At 54.1% G+C, this 21000-nt stretch overlaps 7 protein-coding genes across 7 annotated transcripts; 2 read left to right on the top strand and 5 right to left on the bottom strand.

Moving 5' to 3' along the window:
• Positions 1 to 655: 655 nt before the first annotated feature.
• On the bottom strand, positions 656 to 2982 carry PODANS_6_11000 (uncharacterized protein; the record flags this gene model as incomplete). Its single annotated transcript, XM_003437477.1, has 4 exons — positions 656 to 1353; positions 1571 to 1848; positions 1904 to 2821; positions 2900 to 2982. 4 exons carry the CDS (start codon positions 2980 to 2982, stop codon positions 656 to 658), a joined length of 1977 nt encoding a protein of 658 aa, XP_003437525.1.
• Positions 2983 to 7203: 4221 nt separating this feature from the next.
• On the bottom strand, positions 7204 to 8317 carry PODANS_6_10990 (uncharacterized protein; the record flags this gene model as incomplete). Its single annotated transcript, XM_003437476.1, has 2 exons — positions 7204 to 7562; positions 7618 to 8317. 2 exons carry the CDS (start codon positions 8315 to 8317, stop codon positions 7204 to 7206), a joined length of 1059 nt encoding a protein of 352 aa, XP_003437524.1.
• A 1315-nt stretch (positions 8318 to 9632) lies between these two features.
• PODANS_6_10980 (uncharacterized protein) lies at positions 9633 to 10415 on the bottom strand (the record flags this gene model as incomplete). The annotated part of the gene is made up of 1 exon (XM_003437475.1): positions 9633 to 10415. The coding sequence occupies one exon, from the start codon at positions 10413 to 10415 to the stop codon at positions 9633 to 9635; it is 783 nt and encodes a 260-aa protein (XP_003437523.1).
• Positions 10416 to 11195: 780 nt separating this feature from the next.
• On the bottom strand, positions 11196 to 11633 carry PODANS_6_10970 (uncharacterized protein; the record flags this gene model as incomplete). Its single annotated transcript, XM_003437474.1, has 1 exon — positions 11196 to 11633. One exon carries the CDS (start codon positions 11631 to 11633, stop codon positions 11196 to 11198), a length of 438 nt encoding a protein of 145 aa, XP_003437522.1.
• A 477-nt stretch (positions 11634 to 12110) lies between these two features.
• PODANS_6_10960 (uncharacterized protein) lies at positions 12111 to 15090 on the bottom strand (the record flags this gene model as incomplete). Its single annotated transcript, XM_003437473.1, has 2 exons — positions 12111 to 13368; positions 13424 to 15090. The coding sequence occupies 2 exons, from the start codon at positions 15088 to 15090 to the stop codon at positions 12111 to 12113; spliced, it is 2925 nt and encodes a 974-aa protein (XP_003437521.1).
• A 2139-nt stretch (positions 15091 to 17229) lies between these two features.
• PODANS_6_10950 (uncharacterized protein) lies at positions 17230 to 19411 on the top strand (the record flags this gene model as incomplete). Its single annotated transcript, XM_003437472.1, has 3 exons — positions 17230 to 17332; positions 17384 to 19047; positions 19100 to 19411. The coding sequence occupies 3 exons, from the start codon at positions 17230 to 17232 to the stop codon at positions 19409 to 19411; spliced, it is 2079 nt and encodes a 692-aa protein (XP_003437520.1).
• Positions 19412 to 20255: 844 nt separating this feature from the next.
• On the top strand, positions 20256 to 20872 carry PODANS_6_10945 (uncharacterized protein; the record flags this gene model as incomplete). The annotated part of the gene is made up of 2 exons (XM_003437471.1): positions 20256 to 20566; positions 20626 to 20872. The coding sequence occupies 2 exons, from the start codon at positions 20256 to 20258 to the stop codon at positions 20870 to 20872; spliced, it is 558 nt and encodes a 185-aa protein (XP_003437519.1).
• Positions 20873 to 21000: the final 128 nt, after the last annotated feature.

Raw genomic sequence — 21000 nt, 5'->3', positions numbered from 1 at the left:
CGCCTTTCCTGCACAAAACGTGGCCCAACGCCGTAGGGCTGCAGGCGGTCATGCCATTAGCGCCAAACCACCCCGACTTTTACTGGAATTCCCGGACGGCGGCTCGGCTTCCATCTGGTCTCGTCGACCCCTTGTAAAGCTGATGCTGGAACGGCACAGTGTTGCTTGGCTAATCGAAGAGTTCTGACTGGGTGAGAAACCGGCAAACATGCAGTGATGGATCGTTACATGTGGCATCAATGAGATTGGCGATGTAGCTTGGTAAGGTAGTCAAGTCAGAAGAACCTAGGTATTGTGGGCCGAAATATGGAGTTGGTCGTCACCTCAGGGGGTTGGGGGGTAGAGCGGGTTGACCCCGCCTCAGGTGATCGTGATTGTCCTGAGACCTGTTTCTGCTAAAGTCCTTGTGGAAAAGTTCTTTTTGTGAGTATCTACCAGTTGATGTTGTAGGCCAGCTATATGGGTAGGTAAATATTCACAACTATCATCAAGTCATCTATATACTTTAGAATGGATTTGCACGTGACCAGACACCTCAACTCCATTGCCCATTAAGCCAACCTTGATCCAAACTCCTGGTGGTATCTCCATGCATCCCCTATCAAATCATGTTCCAACGCCGGATGTGAACTCACGTACTTGGGTAGGTGCCTAATCAACCCATAAAGTAACCCCCTTCGGAATGGTGATATGCGCCCGTTCCTTGATCCTGCCCCCAAAGTTGTGGATTTACCACTCCTTCGGCTCCGGGAACCATCAACATCTGGCCTTGTGGCGTCGCTGTATGGTGATCCCACCCTGTTTGGGTTGTCTGTGAGTCCCATTGACTCTGTGGATGGAGTTGGTTGCTAGTCATCATGGGGAGTGATGCCACTTGATATTGGTCGACATCGACTGCCTCCAGCTTGGGGTCTGGTGCTGCCGATCCAACCCTGGATGGCGGCGTAAAGACGTTGCTGCCATGGCAATATTGTTGTTCCCAGGTAGCAGGTGTGGCTGTCAATGGTCCGTTGGAATCATCTCCATGCTCAGAGACTGATGGGGAAGGGGAGCACACCCTCTCGTGTCGCTCACCCAACGCTTCCCAAAAGTGTGTCATGTCCGGCTGCGGTTGACCCCCAATAAAGTTGGCGAAGCACAGCGCTACTAGGCGGTCCAAAATCACAATGACCTCTGCGTCGCCTCTAGTTGACGAGCTTGGAGGTGGTTGGGAAGCGGCGCCATGGGACCGTAGCAACGACCCCACTGCATAGAGCAGCTGAAAAACCAAGTTCGAAGGTAGTGTGCGGTAGGCCTGGGCCGGGATGCCTTGCACCCACCCCTCAAACCAGGCTCTAATCTGTGTGTTGGTGTCTGAACTATGAATTGTTGATGCAAGGCTTAGGCCCCCGGTGTTTCGGTCAGAAGGAGACCGCGAGCGGCGTGGTTTCGGCGATGAAATCCGTAGAGGGTCGGTGGATGGCCGTGGCTCGTATAGACGAAGAATAACCGTGTTGATGTGGGTTGTCAATACGGCTTCCAATGACAAGTCAGTCTCGTTGTCAGATTCTTCCAGAATAGACCTTCTTACAGTTTGTTTTAAGCTCCGAGGGCATCTCTCTCATCACCTTGTCCAGATATTCCTGTGACGACGCAATTGCGGTGCCCCTTTCTCGGTTCTGTTGCTCAGGGAGGTCTGGTTGGGGAGTCTTGAGAACTGCCACCCGCTCGGTCAGATACTGCAGTTTGATGCAGTACACCAAAATCTCGTCCAGGTCGTGGTCTTCTTCTTCATCCAACTCCACCAGGCACTGGCGCATATAAGAGGTGAAGGGCATCGAGGTTAGTTGCTGGAGATACATTGCCGCTCTGACAGGTGGATGGTCAGTTGATTTTCCTAGTTGGAGGAGTGTGCCACACTTACGAGCTTCTCAGATACCATACCCCCAAAAGCAGCCTTTTCTCATCTGCCATTCTCCCCTCGTTTTGTACCTGGGGCCTCTTGTTGATGCCAAGATCGCTGACCAGGCTCTCGGCTAGACATAGCAGATTGTTTAGCTGGCTGTGTCGCATGCAATGGTAGTGATACCACCCCAACACAACAACAATGCCCATCAGAAGATCAATGGACCTTTCGGCTTGTCGAAACATGCGGTCGGCCACATGGTCCATAATATGCTGCATCTGGCCTTGTACCGAATGCAGTCCCTCAAACCCAGCCACCACTCGAATGGCAAGCATCAAAAAGGGTCGATGGGTTACCAGCATCGAGGCTGATACATGGTCGGGAATTAAAACGAACGGGTGTGCCGGCATCAAGCAGGTTCGGTATCGGTTCAACAGCAGGTCATCAAGATCCTCTCGCCCTTCAATGAACAGCGGGTTCAGGTGTTGTTGATTCAAGCAGTGAGGTGGGCTGGCTGTAAAAAAGTATGATTCGTGTTGAACTGATTGCTGGCTTTGCATTGATGAGGTTCGTATCAAGGACGGTCTGACATCCAGAGAGCCCATGGGTGTGGCTGCTGAAGTGTGGCTCCGGACTGATGATGACGAACATGAAGCAAAGTCTGCTCCCAGATCGACTGCGGACGGTGATGGAGGGTTTTCTGGCGTAGAGACAAGAGAGTCGAAGCTGGGCTCTCCTAAACCTGCAGTCGGTCTAGATAAGGTATGAAATGTCAAAAAAAAAGAAGGCTCTCTGAGGCTACCAGGCAAGTGGTCGGGGCTTACTGTCGAGGCTGACGAGTCTTGCGAGGACGATGGACTTGATCGGTACATTGCTTCAGCAGGCGCTCGCATCTGTACATGTAGTCCGAGAATACGAGTTAGCAACCAAGTAAGCCTGAAAATAAGGTTGTGTTACAACTGCACTTGGCATGGGCTGAAGACGAACCTATCGCATTTTCCACCACTTGCTGACCGTCCAGAGCACTTTGCCTTCGCTGAAGCACACTGAGCACATGCCGTCCCCCACTTGGTTGTCTGGATGGCCTTTGCACGCATCATGGTGTGTGATGTTGGGTGATGGTGGGCGAGAAGAGAGAAAAGACTGTGTGACTGGTATTCTTCAAGTGCTTTCTTTGCAGGAACCTGTTTTTTCAGCAAGTGGCTGCGGAAGAGGACTCAGAAAGGGGATAAGGCGACAATGGGGGGCACAGGTGAGATGGGTCCAACAACAGTCCCCACAGTGAGCGTGTAAGTGTGTGTGTGTGTGTGTGTGTATGTTTGTGGCGCGATTTGGCTTGGAGTCCGTTAGATAGGTGGTCAAATGGGTGCTGATGTCAGAATGTTGAATGTCATGATGACACAGTCCAGTTCCCCCTCCTCTATATACATATATCACGTCAAATGATGGACAACCAAGGCGCCGGGAGGGAGGGAGCAGGGCCGGCCAAGGTGCTGTAGATCGAAACGGCCCGTGGTAGGGCTGAGCTGGGATACCAAGACCACACACCCAAACCCCTGCCCCTGGTACAAGAGGGGGCCCAAAACACCGTTCCAGAGTTCCAGCGCATCCTGCGCCCATGCTCAGTCTGCATTAGCATCTAGGCTACACTTTTTGTGCCCGGTCACGTCACTTTTGCTCGATGATATGCTGCCCTTTTGCTCTGCTTGACCGCCTACGTCTAGAGAGTCGACATGGCCCACGTTGTGCCGATATGGTGTGAAATGTGGGGACTGGGCTTTTACCCGCTATAGACTACCCGTCCACTAGCATACCGCTTGAGAGCCCACAGGACAAAAGAGGGGCAATACAGACAGGCAGCAGAATAAAAACTTCAAGGTCGCCGTTCTCTGGCCCGCTCTCTCGGCTCACAGTGCTCGGCGTGCCGAACATGTCTGCGTTGGCCATGGGATAGCGAGAAAAGCTCCGAGGCGCGAACTTGGAGATCCATGACTTCTAAACATCCGTCCCCTGAAGCGGCCTCAGGCTGACGTCTATCCCGTAAAGCCATCATTTCTTCGGCGCAAAACAGCACCAGTCAGACGGGAAGGATGGTGGAAATAGCGCGAAGGATGTTTGCTCGCTTGAGAGGTGCCCTAAACTTGTCAGGCCGATCAAGGTTGGTCTCCTTGGCGAAGCCTTAACCTTATCTGGACCTTCGAGAGACACAGAAGCGTCCTTTTGGACGGCACTGAAAATGGAACCCATGACAAAAAGCCCCTTGGCACGCTCTGTGGCTCTTGAACCCTCCCCCACCCTTCCTCTCTGGTCGTGGAAGGAAAACAAAACGGCGGGGGGACCCGCTGCCAAGGCACCATTGGCTTTCTAATCAGGTAAAACCCCCGCCACAATTGACCACAGGCGAGATCTTGTGCTTTGTACACAACCATGGCCCAATCTTCTCATTTTTGCGCGAAATTTGTCGGCTCTCAACAAAGATATCGACTATTGATTTGCTACCTTGAAGAGACAGGAGATCACGAACCCCTTGATCAAGACATCAAGCTTTGTTCTAGTTGGAGTCCCCCAGCCATCATCGCCAGTGTGGGCGGTACCGGCACCCGTAACCGTACCTTTAGCAATTGACTTTGGTCACGGTGTGATGCCCCTCGTTACTACCCCTTAAGGTACCTCTCATGTGCAGGCTTCTGTGCCCAAAACTTGGCTTCCTCTGAAGCTGCTGATGATTTTTGATCGCGACGGTTTCATTGGTGTAAAGGGTGATGGTGGTTGCTGGGATCGGAGTTTTTGTCCCCCATCACACACCGAGCTGGTGAGTGGGAGAGGGGTGGTTTCCAAAAGCTCATGACACCTACCAATCTCAGGCTGGCCTCGGGGCACAACACCATCCCATGTTGCCAAAGTCAGAAATAAGGTCGCTGCGGGCGGAGGAGAGATATCAGGAATTGCGATGACTCTGTAGTGTCGTCAAACGACGAATAGGGGGCATTGTTTACCCATGAAAGGGGGTTCCAAACATCTGGCAGGTGTGGGCACTCGTCAGCAGCTGGCCGCCCCCACAGCCATCCGAGCATAGAAGGTGACATCATCAAATATCTTTACAGAACGTCAATCTACCTGCTACAACTTTAATGGAGACATTGTATCTTACTGTGGAACCGAATTGGCGGTGGAATCATCAGGTCAGAATGTTCTCTGTATGAATCCTTTTACCATTTTTGATCTCATTGAGCTTCTAGCTACCAGACTCTTTAATGCACCACACCACTCTCCTCTCAGGAGCAACATCCGTGTAGTCTTTGGCTACCAAAAGGGCATAAGATGACCGCGAACTGTGCCGGTCACCTATTCAGATCCTTATACGGCAATTTGATCCTGTTATCGCATACAACGCCGCAGGGATCAAACAACAACCAAGTGCCAGAAGGAAAATCGGGCAGACTTCCGTCACGACGAGAAGGCAACCAGCAACACTCCAGGGGTAGAGGCGTTTGTTGCTGATGCTTTATGTGTCTCGTAGGTATATCGATGGAACTCTAAGCCCACCCCTGCATAAGCCCTTGTTGCTGGCGGTCTTGTTCATGATGGAATCTTCCGTCAAGATTTTGACTTCGAGCGTACCTGAACCGTATGTAAACGAACTGTTGTAAAGGCCAAGGAGACCGCCACCCACCACTTGGCTATGGATGGCACGTACCATTGACGTGTTTCATGATGTGGTAGGGCTGCAGTTCTTATCTGTCGGAAACGCCGAAAACTCCGATCAGGTGTGCGGAGAATGGGTGCGGCAGTTGCTCCCAGAGGCCTCAATATTACCTACATGATTTCCAGTCCCTTTGGTTCAAAAGATCAACTGGCTCGACAATCCATAATTTAACGAGTCGGCATCGCCCGTCCTGAGTTCCGAGGAACTTGCACAATGTTCATTGAGTTTTCGGTGCAAAGCCATATGCTCCATGATGCCGGCCCCGGCCCGAGGCCAGCAAGGGATTAGCCTCCCCCTGTCCCTCGTTCCCCACACCCAACAACAAGGAACGGGATGACATAATACCACGACCGGAGATGCTGATCGATGATGCCTGAGGATCATGGTGGCTAGGTAGGTTGTTAAGCTTCGTTGCATACATGGAAATAGAACGATACCCAGGCAGAGATGGTCATACTCAACAGAGTAAAGCGCCAATAAGTCATACGCATCTGGGCATGAATTGGTCTGTGACTTGAACCAAGAGGTCATTGATCTGAGAGTAGGATAATTTTCAGGGATACGTAGAAAGGCCGATGCTGGTTGAAACAGCTCTTCGAGGCAATCATCAATGGAAGGGTTGACCTGCCCAAAATGGGTTCGAAGCTCTGCACCTTCTGAGTACGCAGTTACCTAGCTAGGATCTTTCTAAAAGTAGTTTTGCGCACTTTGAAACTGGTCCCCGAGGCAATCATCAGTCAAACTGTGGGAAGCACTCTCTAGAAGCCAGAGCTCAAACTTTATACCTGATAGGCTTTGTACTAGCAGTTTTGCACCTCAATATCTCGTCTATCTTTTGATCGGGAGTGTACCAGGTCGTCGTGGGCTCAAATCACCAGGCAGGAAATCGTCAAGGTTGAGGAGGAAAGCGTTGTATTGTTTTAAAGGAGAGAATCACCCTCCAAAACTGAGCAAAGCCTATAAACTACTGTCCTCCACCAATCCCCACTGATCGCCCCACAGGAGCAACGGCTGCTCAGGGCGGACCAAGCCAAGTAAGTAGAACTTTCCTACTCCAAGTGATAGCACCATATCTTTGAGTTGCATCTTTTGCGTATTCATTCCATTAATCGATTAATTATGCTTTGATACCAAGTATATCTTTCCGATATCGCCAACCATTTCCCCCGTTCCTACCATCCATCCCACTGACCTTTTCCCTGTTCCATTTTGGTATCACAAGACAATCCCAAAACACCAGACCCAGTCACCCACCCCTAAAGATCTCAGCACCACCACCTTGACCAGTTCCGACCTCCAATGCAGCCCAGTAGATATGCACCAGAAACCCGACGATAAACCATCCCTCCGGATTCCATGACCAGCGCAACCCGTACCACCAGTCCAAATGCTGATCTCCAACCAAGAAAACTGAAAAGCAACGCAAGCTGTACCGCAAGTAACATCCATTAAACACCTAATAGTTTCCAAACGCACCATCTTAAGCGAGACAACGAGCATCGTCACTCATAAACCCGGCCGACCATTCATATTCTTGAAAAAGAGGAGAGTCGAAGATTTCAAGCTGAACCCTCAGACTACCTTCCAACAGTCAAGTCGTGATGATTGCAGTTCATGCGCGCGGTGCCGTGGGGGAATCAGCCACAGTCGTCCCGCCAGGTGACGCAGCTCCGTTAGGCGGCGTCACTGTCTCGCGGGGTGTAGCATGTCCGTCGGCAACGCTTCCATAGCGTTCCTTCTCCTGTACCCTGGCCGTGTCAAACTTGAGCTTCTCCTCGTCATCGACATCCTGGCCGGGGTTGCACTCCTTCCACCGGAGGTACTTGAGCAGCGCATAGAATCCTGAGGCCAGCAGCGAGCCCAGGATGGGGCCCAGGAAGTAGATCCAGAAATAACCTGGGAAGCTCCGGTTGACCACCGCTGGTCCGAGGGAGCGGGCAAAGTTGAGAGAGCCGCCGGTGAAGTATACGCCTATCAGCAGTCAGCATTCCATTCCACTTCCACCCAACCTTGACAGCAAACTTACCAACCAGCTCGGCAAGGAAGAAGGCCATTCCAATAGCGACTGGTGCCAGATAGGTGCTCTTGTGCTTCTCGGCCGCCACCATGATGACGACAAACACCAGCTCGGCCGTGAGAAACATTTCAATAAAGAGGCCCTGGGCAACGTTGGCACCCCCTCCAAGCGTCGTCTCGACATCCATGGGCCCGGGGAACAAAGCCGAGACAACACCAGCGGCAGCCATACCGGCGAGCAGCTGGGCAACCACGACGATGACGCTGCGGATTGCTGACAAACCACCAACCAGAAACAGAGCGAGCGTGACGCTGGGGTTGAAGAGCCCGCCTGTGACACGGTAGAAAGCCCACACGTTCGCCATCAGACTCAGACCGAACACCAAGGCGATAAACATGAGGTTCTGGGTGTTGGGAACGGCAATATCGGTACCGGACTCGAGCTGGGCAGGACCTGAATTGACGGCAATCTGGGTACCGGCAAAGGAAAAGAACAGAAACAAGAAGGTTCCAACAAACTCTCCCAGGAAAGCCGTGATGTTGTTGCGTGTGCTGGCCGGCTTGGACAGCATCGGCAGCGTCATAGTGTTGGTGTGATTCATTGTGTCGGTGGGCCTCGCGTTGACGTTTGAGATGTCGTCGTTGTTGTTATTGTGATAGTTGTGCCCGTTGACGTTGGAGGCGTACGATAGAAAACGACTGCGAGGCATTTTGATTTTTTTTGGAGTGAACAAAGTGTGGGGAGGTGAGTGGAACAGATGGAGGATGGTATTTAATAAAAAAAATGGGATGAATATTGTGTTCAAGGGCTCTCGGATCGTTGGCCCGGCTGGGGTAAGGGACGATTCCGAGTTGAGGCAAGGCGAGCAAAGTAAGCCAACTGATGCCAAGGGTCGACAGTGCCGTAAAATCTGAAAGGGGCTGGTTGGCCTGGTGGTATTATTGTTGCATGAACCGCACGAAAAGAGGTCGACTGTGCCCCCTGCGTTAGCCAAACGGTCCAGAGATTTGGAAAGGGTATGGTCAGCAGCTCATATATGCGACGGGCGCAAGCTGAAAGAAGGGACCATTTGGTGATCGGGACGGGTCGGGTGATCTGGGCTGAGGGCTCACTGTTCACACGCTGCCGTCGAAAGAAACCAAACCAATTGCGGCATGAAGGTGTGGAGGACATGTTGCGGTTACAGTGTTTTGCGCAACAGTACACAGCAGCTGGAGAAAAAGTCACGATGTCTCGTTTTGGGCATCAGACGAATCGCACACAATGACGCAATGTCTCGGTCCGGTAGTAAAGATGTGCTACAATGCATTCTGTGGACGGGCAGCCGCTTTCAGTACTCCGTACTTCTGTTGACGGTCATCCAGTCTGAAAGAACGACATCATCGATAACTCACGACCAGGGTCCAGGGAGGAGCATCAACAAAGGCACGACCCCCATGTCAATGTCAGTGTCTGTGTCCCGAGGACACGGCCCGAGGAAAACGTCAGGCCAGTCTAGAACCAGCTCCCGGGGACGCCCCTGCCCTACATACAGACCGCGCAGTAGTAGAGAGTTTAATTACCCATTGAAGAAAGAAACGAATTTGATGCACGCAGGGTCCTAGCACGCCGAGCTAGTTCTTTTTCGACGTCTCACTCGCTCTCACCGCTCCGTTTCAGTGTTTGAAGGGGAAGCCGTTCCCCGGGTCCATCTTGGTAATGCTGCAGGTCGCAAATGAGGCAGAAGAATCAAATTCAAGCCACAGAGAGCAGAGGTGTTGAGTGCATGACAGTGGCGTGACGGGGTTGGCTACTCCAGTCGTAGTTCAAAGTCGGCCATTCCCGAGGGTGGAACATGGGGGAGCTGATGTTCCAGATGTTTACTCCACGCACGGATCACTCAGCGCACCACCGGGATCCATCCGCCCCCGGGGCCGTCCTAGATCGGTCCTATCATGTCTCCTTTGTGTATTCCTAGAGGTGCATGTACAACATATCTCTACCTACATTCAGCACCAGAAGGGAAATGATCATCCCTTCTATCGCTATACGCTCACTTTCACCCCCGAGATTGTCTCCAGCGCCGCAAGCAGCCCCTCTTGCATCGACTGGTCATTGGCAGTCTTGGACGGTTCCTCCTCCCTCAACGCGGTGAAATACCCGCCTGGGGTCCACCTCTCGTCCTCATACTCCCCTTTCCCATCCGTCTGACCGCCAGTGGCCACCCAGACAAACGTGTCGACCGCCAGTTGCATATCCCCCGTCGCGTTCGCGCCCCCCATCTTTGTAGGAACCCAGCCCGGGTGAACGCTATACGCTTTTGTCTGCCAGACCCTGGCAAACGCCTTTGCCAAGATGATATTGTGAAGCTTGCTGTCGCCGTACCCGCTCTTCTTGATGTCCTCGGAGTCGCCCAGCCGGGGCCTACCGCCGGCGTGAAGCTCGCTGCTGACAAAAACCAGCCTCTTTTGCGCGCCGGGTCCCATGAGAGCAGTGAGGATGTAAGGGGCAAGTGTGTTGACGGTGAACAGTGTCGGCAGCCCAGACTTTCCGGGGACCTTTTCCATGCCCGTGTAGACGCCTGCGTTATGGATGACGGCCTCGTACGGCCCCAGTTCCGATGCTTCTTTGGCAAGCTGCTTGGTCTCTTCAATGGACGATAAATCGGCAATCAGAACTGTTTCTGCGCCGGGACAAGCCTTGCGTGCATCTTCGGCACGTTGAGCGTTGCGGGCGTGGAGGATGACAGTGTGTCCCTGCGAGATTAGTTTGTTGGCGGTGCGGGCGCCGAGGCCGTCTGAGGACCCCGTGATGAAGAATCGGCCCATGATGGTGAAGAGGAGTGCGGGCGGATGGTCACGATATGATGCAGAAAATGGCTCTCAGTTGTTGATGGAGTTGCTTCTCTGCAGTGAAATCTAGCTGCCCATCCATGAGGAGAAGTGGGAAAATCGTTCCCCCTCAGACATCAAGCTTGGCACACGACCCGCTCCACCTCCATGTCATGATGTTTGATCCACGCCTCGCCAATCCACAATGCTGGGGATGCCTGAGATGCTACGGCTCTCCAGATGGAAAAAGGCGCATGCGCTCTAGTCCCTATGAAATTTGTCAATTTACCTTGGGAGGTAGCAAGACGGCTATACAACCAACACACAGGAAGGAAACACAGCTCCGGATCAGGCCGACCACGTAACCAACAAGAAACGGCGATGCATACAGCAACATCAGAATACCGGACATCGAACGTGGAAGTGAACGTGGACGTGGAATCAAGCATTTCCGACACTGTCGATCACTGCATGTCATCGTTTATAGCATCGACTGCAGCGTGCCGGTGCACCCTCTGCAGCATCGGGACCGCCGGCGTGTCCTGTACGTCTCCGAGGGATAGTGCACAACAACGTGGCAGCCTCTGGTGGCAGCTCTTGTGATTCAGTTGGCGTGTTCCGTCCGACCATGTCACCGCAGAGAGACAGAAAGGTGCCGTGTATCTTGTTGTCCAAGTGGGTGTTTTGTGTCTTTTCCAGATTCCCGCCCGAAATTGCGATCCATCTATCCAGCGCGAGAAGGCTACATTGCATGATCCAACTTCCCGTCCAGCAGGTTTATCCCCTTCCACCGTTGTAGTCGGCCCCTCCAGCCTTCCGCAGCCTCTTGACAACCTCGTCCTCGTTCAAGTCGCCCTTGTCGTTGGCCGTCAGCTCGACGCTGTAGTGGCTCAGCACCTTCTTGACGTCGCCGGCCTCGATGCTCGCCCTCGCCTTCTTCATGACCTTGGCGTTCTCGCCAATCCAGACCACAAAGGCAAACTTGACCCTCTTGCTCTCGGCATCGTTTGCGTATTCCACTCGGACGTATGCGTACTGCACCTGGGTGTCGTCGAGCTGGGCCGTGAGCTCCAAAAGGCCGCCGGTGCCCGTGGCTGTCAGCTGCAGCTTGTTGCCCGTCGCGCCGTACGACAACAGAAGCCAGTTTTGTTCTTCCTTGTCGGAACGGATAGAGTCGTAGGCGGCGAGGACTTCGGGAGAGTTGACGCCTGACATATTTTCTCTTGTTTTCTCTGGGCTGCCCAAAGGGTCGGGAATCGTAGTGCGGGGTTGACCGACAGGGACAGGTCGTGGAACACGGTCGGTCGGGACGGTCGACTAACTAGCGTGGGCGATTACAAGTGAGTAGCTGTAATAGTATAAATGTGAAGTGTAGAGGAGAAAATGCACCCACGCCTGGAGATAATGAGAGAACACCGACTACGGTATGGAGGATTGGGTCAAGAATGAAAAGGGGCAGATGGAGATGGAGATGCCACTCCGGTCGAGTCCTCCACCCGTTTCAGGGTCCAGATGCCGCCAGCGCAGATCTCACGTCTTGGCGGTCGTGGCAGCTGCCGGATGCCCGCCCTAACCCTGGCATTGATTTTCTAGATCATGACATGGTCCCGGCAGCGGAAAGGAAACAGTGCATCAAACAATTCTCATCTATACCACTACATACTCTGTGCTCCAGGCCATGCAACCATGATATTACCAAATCCCGCTGATGGACAGATCTCGTGAACTCAACCCGACCGAAAACTCGTACGGCCCCTCCGTCACCATGACCCAATTCTGAGCCACGACATCCCAATAACTCAGGTCTCGCCTCGTAAGGTTGAACTTGACCGTCTTCTTCTCCCCAGGCTTGAGGTAGACCTTGTCAAAGCCTCTCAGCACGCGAACGGGAAAGTCCGTTTCCGATTCGGTTTCTGGGTATTGCAGATACAGCTGCGGCACCGCCGCTCCCGCAACCGGCCCGTCATTGATCACGTCGACATTCACAACAACATAGTTTGACCACAGGTCGGGGTTCCCACCCTCGTCACCGCCAGCCTCGCTCAGGGGTGGCTGCTGATCATACCCGTCAGGGTAAGGGTACTGGCCCACTTCGATATCATCTGTGCTGTCCAGATACGGATAGACGTACTTTTCCAGCCTGCGAATCTCGGGCGGAAAGATTGCCTCTTCCTTGCTGGGGATGTCGGTTGAGTAGCTGGGAGGCTCAGCAGCGGGGTTCGGTCTGCGCAGGGGATACTGCGTCTTCCTCCTCTGGGGGATGACCACAATATTGTCAAACTTGAAGGTTGTGTAGCTGAGCCCAAAGCCAAACTCAAACCTGGGCTCAATGTTGTACTTGTCAAAGTGACGATAGTCAATGTACAGTCCTTCTTTGAAGTCCTGCTGAGGCACCACTCCGTTGGGAAGATAGAGCACCTTGCCACCGGCGCCGTAGTCTTCCAGAGTCCGTCCGATGGTGAAGGGCAGGTGGCCCGATGGGTTGGTGTCGCCAAAGAGTATCTCTGCCAGAGCATTCCCAGACTCTTGGCCGGGGAGATTGGCAAACAACAGAGCCTTGACGTTCGGGGTGTCGATCCAATCTTCCACAAGCACAGGTCCGACGGCGTGGATGACAACAACGACATCGCCAGTGCCACCGCCACAGCTGGAGGCAACCTTGACGATTAGGTCGTCGCCGTTGTTTTGAAGCCGCAGGTCGGGACGGTCGCCGCTGACATCCGCCCATTTGGTGAAACCCTCCCCGGCATCGGCATTGGCAAAGACGATGCACAGTTCCAGATCATTCAGACTGCCGTCGCCCTTGCCGAAAGACGCCTTGTTGTCCAGAAATTCGGAGAGCTCGACTTTGGACTTGTCAAACTGCTTCCGCAGCGCCTCTACAGGTGACACAAGGTAGGGGAACTCGACAGCACCGGAACCCCAGCCCGAACCAAGCGTGCCTTGGTTACTGTTACTTTGTCAGCTTGACAGTCGAGGCAAATGGTTCGAGTGAGAAGACTTACCAACCGCGGTCCTTGCATGCATTTGGGCCGTTGCCCGGCCCTGCATCCTCGCCAAAGATGCCTACCTTGAACTTTCCTTCGCTGCGCTTCCCGGTGGCACGCTCGACAGCATCCCTTCTAGCCCTGAGCCTCTCGTCACTCAGCCCCTGACGACTGATGGGCAGCAGATCCTCATTCTTGAGCAGGACCGTGCCTTCAGCCGCGACCTCCCTCGCAATGACCGAATGATTTGCCTGCACATTGACAAACTGGTTGACAACCACTTGCTCTTGCTCGGTTGGGCTGCCTGGAGACATCACGCCCTTCTCTTCATCTGTCCAGGACGAGAAACTGGGCTGCTTCCTGGGAAACTTCTTCTCGTCATCCTGTCCGAGCTGGTACCAGGCGGCCACGATACGGGTCACCATGTCGTTCAGCCGCTCCAGGGGCACACTTCCGTTCAAAACAGCTCTGGACAGCTCTGGACCCCAAAGCGATTTACCGTCAGCCCAGCCCAACCCGTCACCGGGCATTGTCATATCCAAGCCAGCAAGCGCCGTGCCGACACCAGAGTGCTGGGCCAGCCAGTCACTCATCACGAAGCCTTGGAAGCCCAACTCGTCCTTCAAGATGCCGTTCAGGAGCTTGCTGTTGCCGCATGCATACGAGTTGTTGACCTGATTGTAACTGCACATGACGGAGGCCACACCAGCCTTGACGGCATCGCCAAATGGCCAGGCGTACAGCTCATGCAGGGTGCGGTCGTCGATGTTGGAGCTGATGGCATGAGGAAGTCCCCACTCCCACGGCTGGCGGAAGTGCTCCTGCTCGTTGGCCACAAAATGCTTGATCGTCGCCATGACGCCCTCGCTCTGGATTCCCTTCACCGTCTCGGCGCCAGCAATGCCCTGAAGGTAGGGGTCTGCACCAAAGCCCTCCCAGTTGCGACCACCTGCTGGCATCCTGCCTAGTGGTCCCACGCAAGGCCCAAGCAAGACATTGATCCCCTTTTGCCGCGCCTCAATGGCATGAGCCTTGCCCCTCGCGTACATCAGTTGCCTGTTCCACGTCGCGCCGACCGTGATGCCAGCAGGAAAGGCGGTGATGTTGTCTGCAAATCTGATGCCCAGGGGTCCATCCTGCAGTTGCAACTGCGGGAAGCCCACATGAATGGCCGGGGCATTCGTGCCGACAGCCAAGCCCATCTCCCACCCCGTGCCGGTGGTGACATTCACCTTTTCCGCCAATGTCATTTTCGACACCATCTTGGAAGCCTTGGCATAGCTATCAGCCCAGGAAGCAGCAATGCCTCCTTTCGGTGTGGGATACCAGGGCGGCGACTGTCCGTACGGTGGCTCTTCTTGGGCCTTTCTGTAGACAAACACCCCGGTTGCTGTCAGAAGCACCCAAAGAATGCCCATCCCTGCCAACACGCCGATACAGCACTTGCTTCTCCTCCCCAGCGTTGTGAAAAGGCACGAGCACCATCTTTTTTTGCCTTTTGTGTTTGGCTCGAAGGAAGCGGTCGGCGATCGTCTCGTTGGGCGGGCAGCTTCGCGGTCAATGTAATCGGTAGCGTCGAGATCCGAGTCGGAGTCAAAAGCAGCGTTATCACCGCGATCGCTGGAGCTAGACCGTCTGGTGGAGGACTCCTTGAGGAGTCCTTGGGCGCTCTCGTCGTGGGCCATCGTGCGCTCGCCGCTTTGGAAGGCTGGAGTTCGCCCGTTACCTAATTCGGGGTAAATATGTTATCTGAGCCCTCGCAATAGGCGCGTCATCGGGGTGGTCAGCGGATCGCTGGTGATGGATTCATCCTTTCCCAGTGTCGGTGTTTGCCCGATCCGCCGCGTCTCAGCTGAAGCGCTGGCAATCCATCGATCTTGGCACTCAGTACCCGATTGGGCGGCCCGAGAAACAGCAACTGGCCTGTGCGCTCGGTTGCTCCCGCGCCCTAAAATATCCGAAGTCCAAGCTGCCAGGAGCTCCCCAGAAGCTCAGCTTTGACAGGTGGGGTGGGATGGTTTGTATGAACTCTTCGAGCCGCGGGCCAGGGGGAAAGAACAAAGCAAAAAGTAGTGATTTCAGTGTCCCATTGATCTTGAGAGAGCTTGCTGATGTCGCGAGAAAAAGTAAGAGAAATTAAGAATGGTTGACGTGCTGCTTATCTCTCTTGGTCTGTCGTCATCTTAACGGATAAGATAAGAATAAAAACCCAAGGTGGTAGACATGGCTAATTGAAATTGATCAAGTCGGTTCCGATGTCGCAAGTTGCATTTCCCAACGTCTTGTCTCCATCTGGATTGTACCTCTCAATCCAGCCTTTTGGAGATAAGTTTGGAGTAGATAATATTGTGGGAGGGTGTCATGGTTCCCCACGATGCAGCAGACCCCCACATGGGGCGAACGCGGGGCACCGCGTTTCGTGAACTGTGACCCATCCCAGACTCCCAGCTCGTCGACGCCTCACCCACCAGCTGTGCCACCGAGCAGCCAATTGTGAGGGCAGAAAAACGCCTATCAAGACCATGGGAATCCGGTACGCAAAAACCTGGGGTCTAGAAACCGCCATTTTCATGGCCGTATCTCTGCGTCTAGGTGAAGAAGACCCGCGCCTCGCAATGAGTGTTGGCTCATGTCGGGAATCGAGATATCTTCACTGCAACGGCAGAGCTCAGCAGAGCTAAAGCCGTTTCCATCAGTCATTTTCTCGTCTCCAAAGCAGATCAGACTTCTCCGGAGACACCAGATGACAATGTGCCCCATGTCTGATATCGAGATCCCCATGTGTCTCCTGGTGAGAATGACAGAGGAAATCACAATCGACCAATCAGCACCGCTGCCGCAATCAACGATGCTAGCGCCAAGCGAAGGTGGACCCGCCGTTATCTCCATGAGGGATCGTCGAGTGCCCACTGGCAACGTTAAGGTGGTGGCACTGCACGATTGGCCAGCCTGGAGTCGGATCTCTTATCTCCAGCTCCTTGATTTGCAACCGCCTTCACCAAATGCAATATCCCAATTGGGACCGTTCCTGGTCCACACCACAAGCTCCCGTCACAAGTCGAGACTCCATCATGGACGCCAGCGGGAGCTATTCGGCAAGTCTTTCTGTTTGCTTGGTGCTGTCTCGGGCTGCTGTCTTGAATTGATTGATATGAGACCCCAGGGACCTTGGGTTGTTAAGCTATACCAAAACTACCTCGCAGTCAACTGATTGGCCCCCGCATACAGTCAGCATCGCCAGGGACAAGCTCAAACAGCTATTACTGATTGAATGCCTTATCTCTGGCCCTGCACGGCAATCCTCGTGGCGCCGGTAGTCGCTCTACAGCCCAGACTTTGGGTGGTGCGGCCAGAGTGGGTATGGACGGCCTGGCTCCCGAGCCCACCTCGGAATTCACAGCCTACCAAGGAGACAGCTCGCGAAGGGCCGGGTTGCTTTCTCGATACCGGTCGCTTGCGGTGCGCCACCGACCCTGCATGCACCCACAGAACGTCCGGCAGACCCCCCACAGCTCGCGAATTGATACCCTTGGCACCCACCTCCCAGAGCTTCGTTCTTGCTTGTGCCCGGCAAGGCCCATTTTTCCCCAGCATCTGTTCCAAAGATCCTGCCAGTGCTGATAGCAGAATGTGAAGCTGTGATTCGACGTCTGTCTGCGAAGCCGGCCGGGAGCCATGTCCCCGGCATCGCACCGCAGCCATCTCCAGACTCTATATCTATGCCGTGTCCCCGACGCCTCATGTCAACTTGCTTCTCCCTCCAGGATCACCATCACACCTAACCCACCCCTCTGTCTGTTGCTTCCCGCCAGCTCTCAGACAAGATGGATCACGCTCCCGCCGATCAAGAGCACATCGCCAATGCCACGCTCGGCCAGGGCGCCGGCTATGGTGTCGTGCTGGGCCTGGGAGGTGCCTTTGCCATTGGTACGTGTTCTGAGACACTCCAGATGATGGACATGTGCTAACCCTAGCCAGGCATGATCGCCACAACCTTCATCCTGAAGAGGTACAACAGGGAACTTCAGACATCTGAAATGTTCAACACAGCTGGCCGTACTGTCAAGTCCGGTCTCGTCGCCGCTGCCGTCGTCTCTTCGTGGACTTGGGCCGCTACCCTTCTTCAGTCCACCGGTGTTTGTTATCGCTATGGTGTCTCGGGTCCCTTTTGGTATGCCTCGGGCGCTACTGTCCAGATCATTCTCTTCGCTACTCTCGCCATCGAACTCAAACGCCGCGCCCCCAACGCACACACCTATCTCGAGGTCATCAAGGCCCGATACGGAACTGTGGCACACTTGGTATTCATGGTCTTTGGCGTGATAACCAACATTTTGGTCTCGCTCATGCTGATTGTCGGTGGCTCAGCCACCCTCAACGCCTTGACCGGGATGCACACCATTGCTGCCATTTACCTCCTGCCACTCGGTGTCATTGCCTACACCATGGTTGGTGGGTTGAAGGCTACCATCTTGACTGATTGGGCACACACCTTCATCTTGCTGCTCATCATCATCATCTTTGCCCTGACAGCCTATGCCTCTCACGACTTGCTGGGCTCTCCCAGCGCTGTCTACGACCTGCTTGTCGAGGCTGCCACCCGTCACCCGGTTGACGGCAACAAGGAGGGCAGCTACTTGACCATGCAGTCCAGGGAGGGCGCCATCTTCTTCGTCATCAACATTGTTGGCAACTTCGGCACCGTCTTCCTTGACAACGGCTACTATAACAAGGCTATTGCTGCCTCGCCCGTGCACGCACTTCCCGGCTACATCATTGGCGGTATCTGCTGGTTCGCTATTCCCTGGCTCACTGCCACCACCATGGGTCTCGCCGGTCTTGCCCTCGAGAACAACCCTCGCTTCCCCACCTATCCTGACCGCATGCTCGACTCCGATGTGAGCGCCGGCCTAGTCCTCCCCTACGCCGCGGTTGCCCTTCTCGGCAAGGGCGGTGCCATGGCTACTCTGCTCATCGTCTTCATGGCTGTCACCAGCGCCTTTTCCAGTCAGCTGATTGCCGTGAGCACCATCTGCACCTACGATCTGTACCGCGCCTACTTCAAGCCCGAGGCCAGCGGCAAGAGACTGATCTACATGAGTCATTGCGTCGTCGTTGGCTATGGTTTGTTCATCTCCACTTTTTCGGTTGGTTTGTGGTATGCCGGCATCTCCATGGGTTATCTCTATGTCATGATGGGAGTCATCATCTCGTCAGCCGTCCTGCCCGCAACACTGGCCCTGCTCTGGTCTGGCCAGAACAAGTGGGCTGCCGCCGGCGCTCCCGTCCTCGGCCTTGCCACCTCGCTCACTGCCTGGCTCGTCACCTCCAAGAAGCAGTGCGGCGAGCTCACAGTCCAGTGCACTGGCTCCAACATCCCCATGTTGGCTGGCAATGTCGCCGCTCTGCTTTCCCCCGTCGTCTTCATCGCCATTCTCACCGCCATCTTTGGCGTTGACAAGTACGACTGGAAGTCCATGTTGGAGATCCGCAGGGGTGATGATCACGATCTCGCCCAAGAGGCTGGTGTCGACCTTGAGGATGTTAACGGCGGCCACGAGGAGACCCAGGCCGAGTTTGAGGCTGAGCAGTCCAAACTTCTCAAGGCTGGCAAGATCAGTAGATGGACCACCGTCATTTTGGTATGTACCTTGCCTTCTCTCCGGTTTGAAACAAAGCTAACATTGCTCACAGGCCCTTGCCTTCTTGGTTCTCTGGCCCATGCCCATGTACGGTAGCGGATACATTTTCAGCAAGCCCTTCTTCACCGGTTGGGTCACGATTGGCATCATCTGGATTTTCGGCTCCTTCATTGGTGTCGGCTTGTTCCCTGTCTGGGAAAGCCGGGCCACCCTCACCAGGACATGCAAGTACATCTGGAAGGATTTGACCGGAAAGAGCCACATCAAGACCATTCACGCCCAGGAGGCTGCTGTTGTTGGGACCCCTGGTGATCAGACACCACCGGAAAAGGCCGGGCTCAAGGAGGAGGTCAGATCCTCATAATTTGAAACTCAATGGATTGGGAGGAAAGGCTGGGTTGGAGGAGTAATCAATGTTTTCAATGATACCCATTTTGTTAGGAGGGGCGGGTATTGCTTCCAGGGGCTTGGCTACTCGTCTGCACGCACTACTACACATGATAGCAAGCCATTTATTTATATGGATTAGTTTCTTGGTCTTTGCTTCTAGCGTGTGATGCCGGCCTTTTCCCTAGGCCGAATGTAGCCAGCAACCAAGAGCAGTAGCATCGTTAATTTGCGCGTGTGAAAAGAGTCGGTCAATTTCTTCTCGGGGGTTCAAATGCCTATTGATAGAGAAAGTTGCAAGTCAAGTTTAAACTGTGCGGCTTTTTCCATCTCCTGTCAAACTAACGGATTGTAGATGTATGGGAGTGCAGTTGTTGACTTTGGCAGAGTTGCCCATGTACCGACTTACCTCACCAGCATGGAGCTGAGACGCCTCCGCCGTTCCACCCTCTTCGGGTAGACAAGGGCCAGAGTATTCACTCAGGGTATTCACCTCCAGAGCTCCACAGATAGACTTTCTTCCGAATTCACTGTGGGAGCAAACTGAGGCAGTAGGCCAGTGCTCATCAGATGAGGTACGAAAGAGACTTTTCACTTGCTCCTGCCCATTGTGATAAGCCTCTAATCACTTGGGCACCGAGTTTTCTGTGGGGCACCCTGCTCTCTTTTTTCCCTTTTATACTGCCCTATTTTCTCCTCAAGCAGTCCTTCCCTCCTTCTTCTGCCATCTTGTTTCCTCAACAGACCTACAGATCACCAACTGTCTCCGTACCCCCCTCAACCACCACCATCTCCAAAAACAACACGCATAACAGCTCGCCATGAAGCTTCTTACCATGGCCCGTGCCGTCCTCGGCCTCGCTCTTGCCATCACCGCCAGCTGCGCTCCTGCTGCCAAGACCTATACCGGAGACAGCCTGATCGCCGAGGGGTTCACCGAGGTGTCCGAGGGCGTCTACTTCAGAAACACCACAACCGCCCTTTCTGTCAATGGGTCTTCCTCTGGCAATGAACTCGCGGCTCAGACCCATTCCTGTCAAATTTCCGACTATGAGGGCACCACTGGAGACTACTCAGCCAAGGTCGATGATTGCTGGCAAGTCTACAGGAACGTTGCCGTAGATGGCGAGTGGTACGTACCTGGTTTCTTTGTAGCATCGTTCATGCTCCATTGCTTACACTCTTCAACAGGGTCATCCGCCAGGGTCACCAGAAAGTGGTTGCTTCCTACGGCACCTGCGTGTTCGGTATCACGGCCCACGGTGGCGCAGACGTCAGGATTGGCAACGTGGATGTTCACAGCGCCCTCCTTGAGTCCATCAGCCAGTTCGCCCGCCAATACCCCGGGGATAATTTCCAAAGGATCGGCGCTGTGGGTCGCTTCCAGTGTGGCTGGAATTTTGGCGATGCTTGTATCTGGGGGGTCTACGTCCGTTAGAGAGGAGGCAGATGAACAAAAGTTGGTGCCTCAGGTAGTTTGCAAGTTCATTTGAGCACATACCTGCTTTACGCCAACATCCTTTCTCCGCGTCCAACAAGTCTACAGTTGATACTGGGCCATGCTGT

Source organism: Podospora anserina, chromosome 6, assembly GCF_000226545.1.
Source record: "Podospora anserina S mat+ genomic DNA chromosome 6, supercontig 4".
NCBI classification, from domain to species: domain Eukaryota; kingdom Fungi; phylum Ascomycota; class Sordariomycetes; order Sordariales; family Podosporaceae; genus Podospora; species Podospora anserina.
The sequence above is the reverse complement of the archived record's forward strand: the minus strand, read 5'-3'. Positions and strand labels throughout refer to the sequence as shown.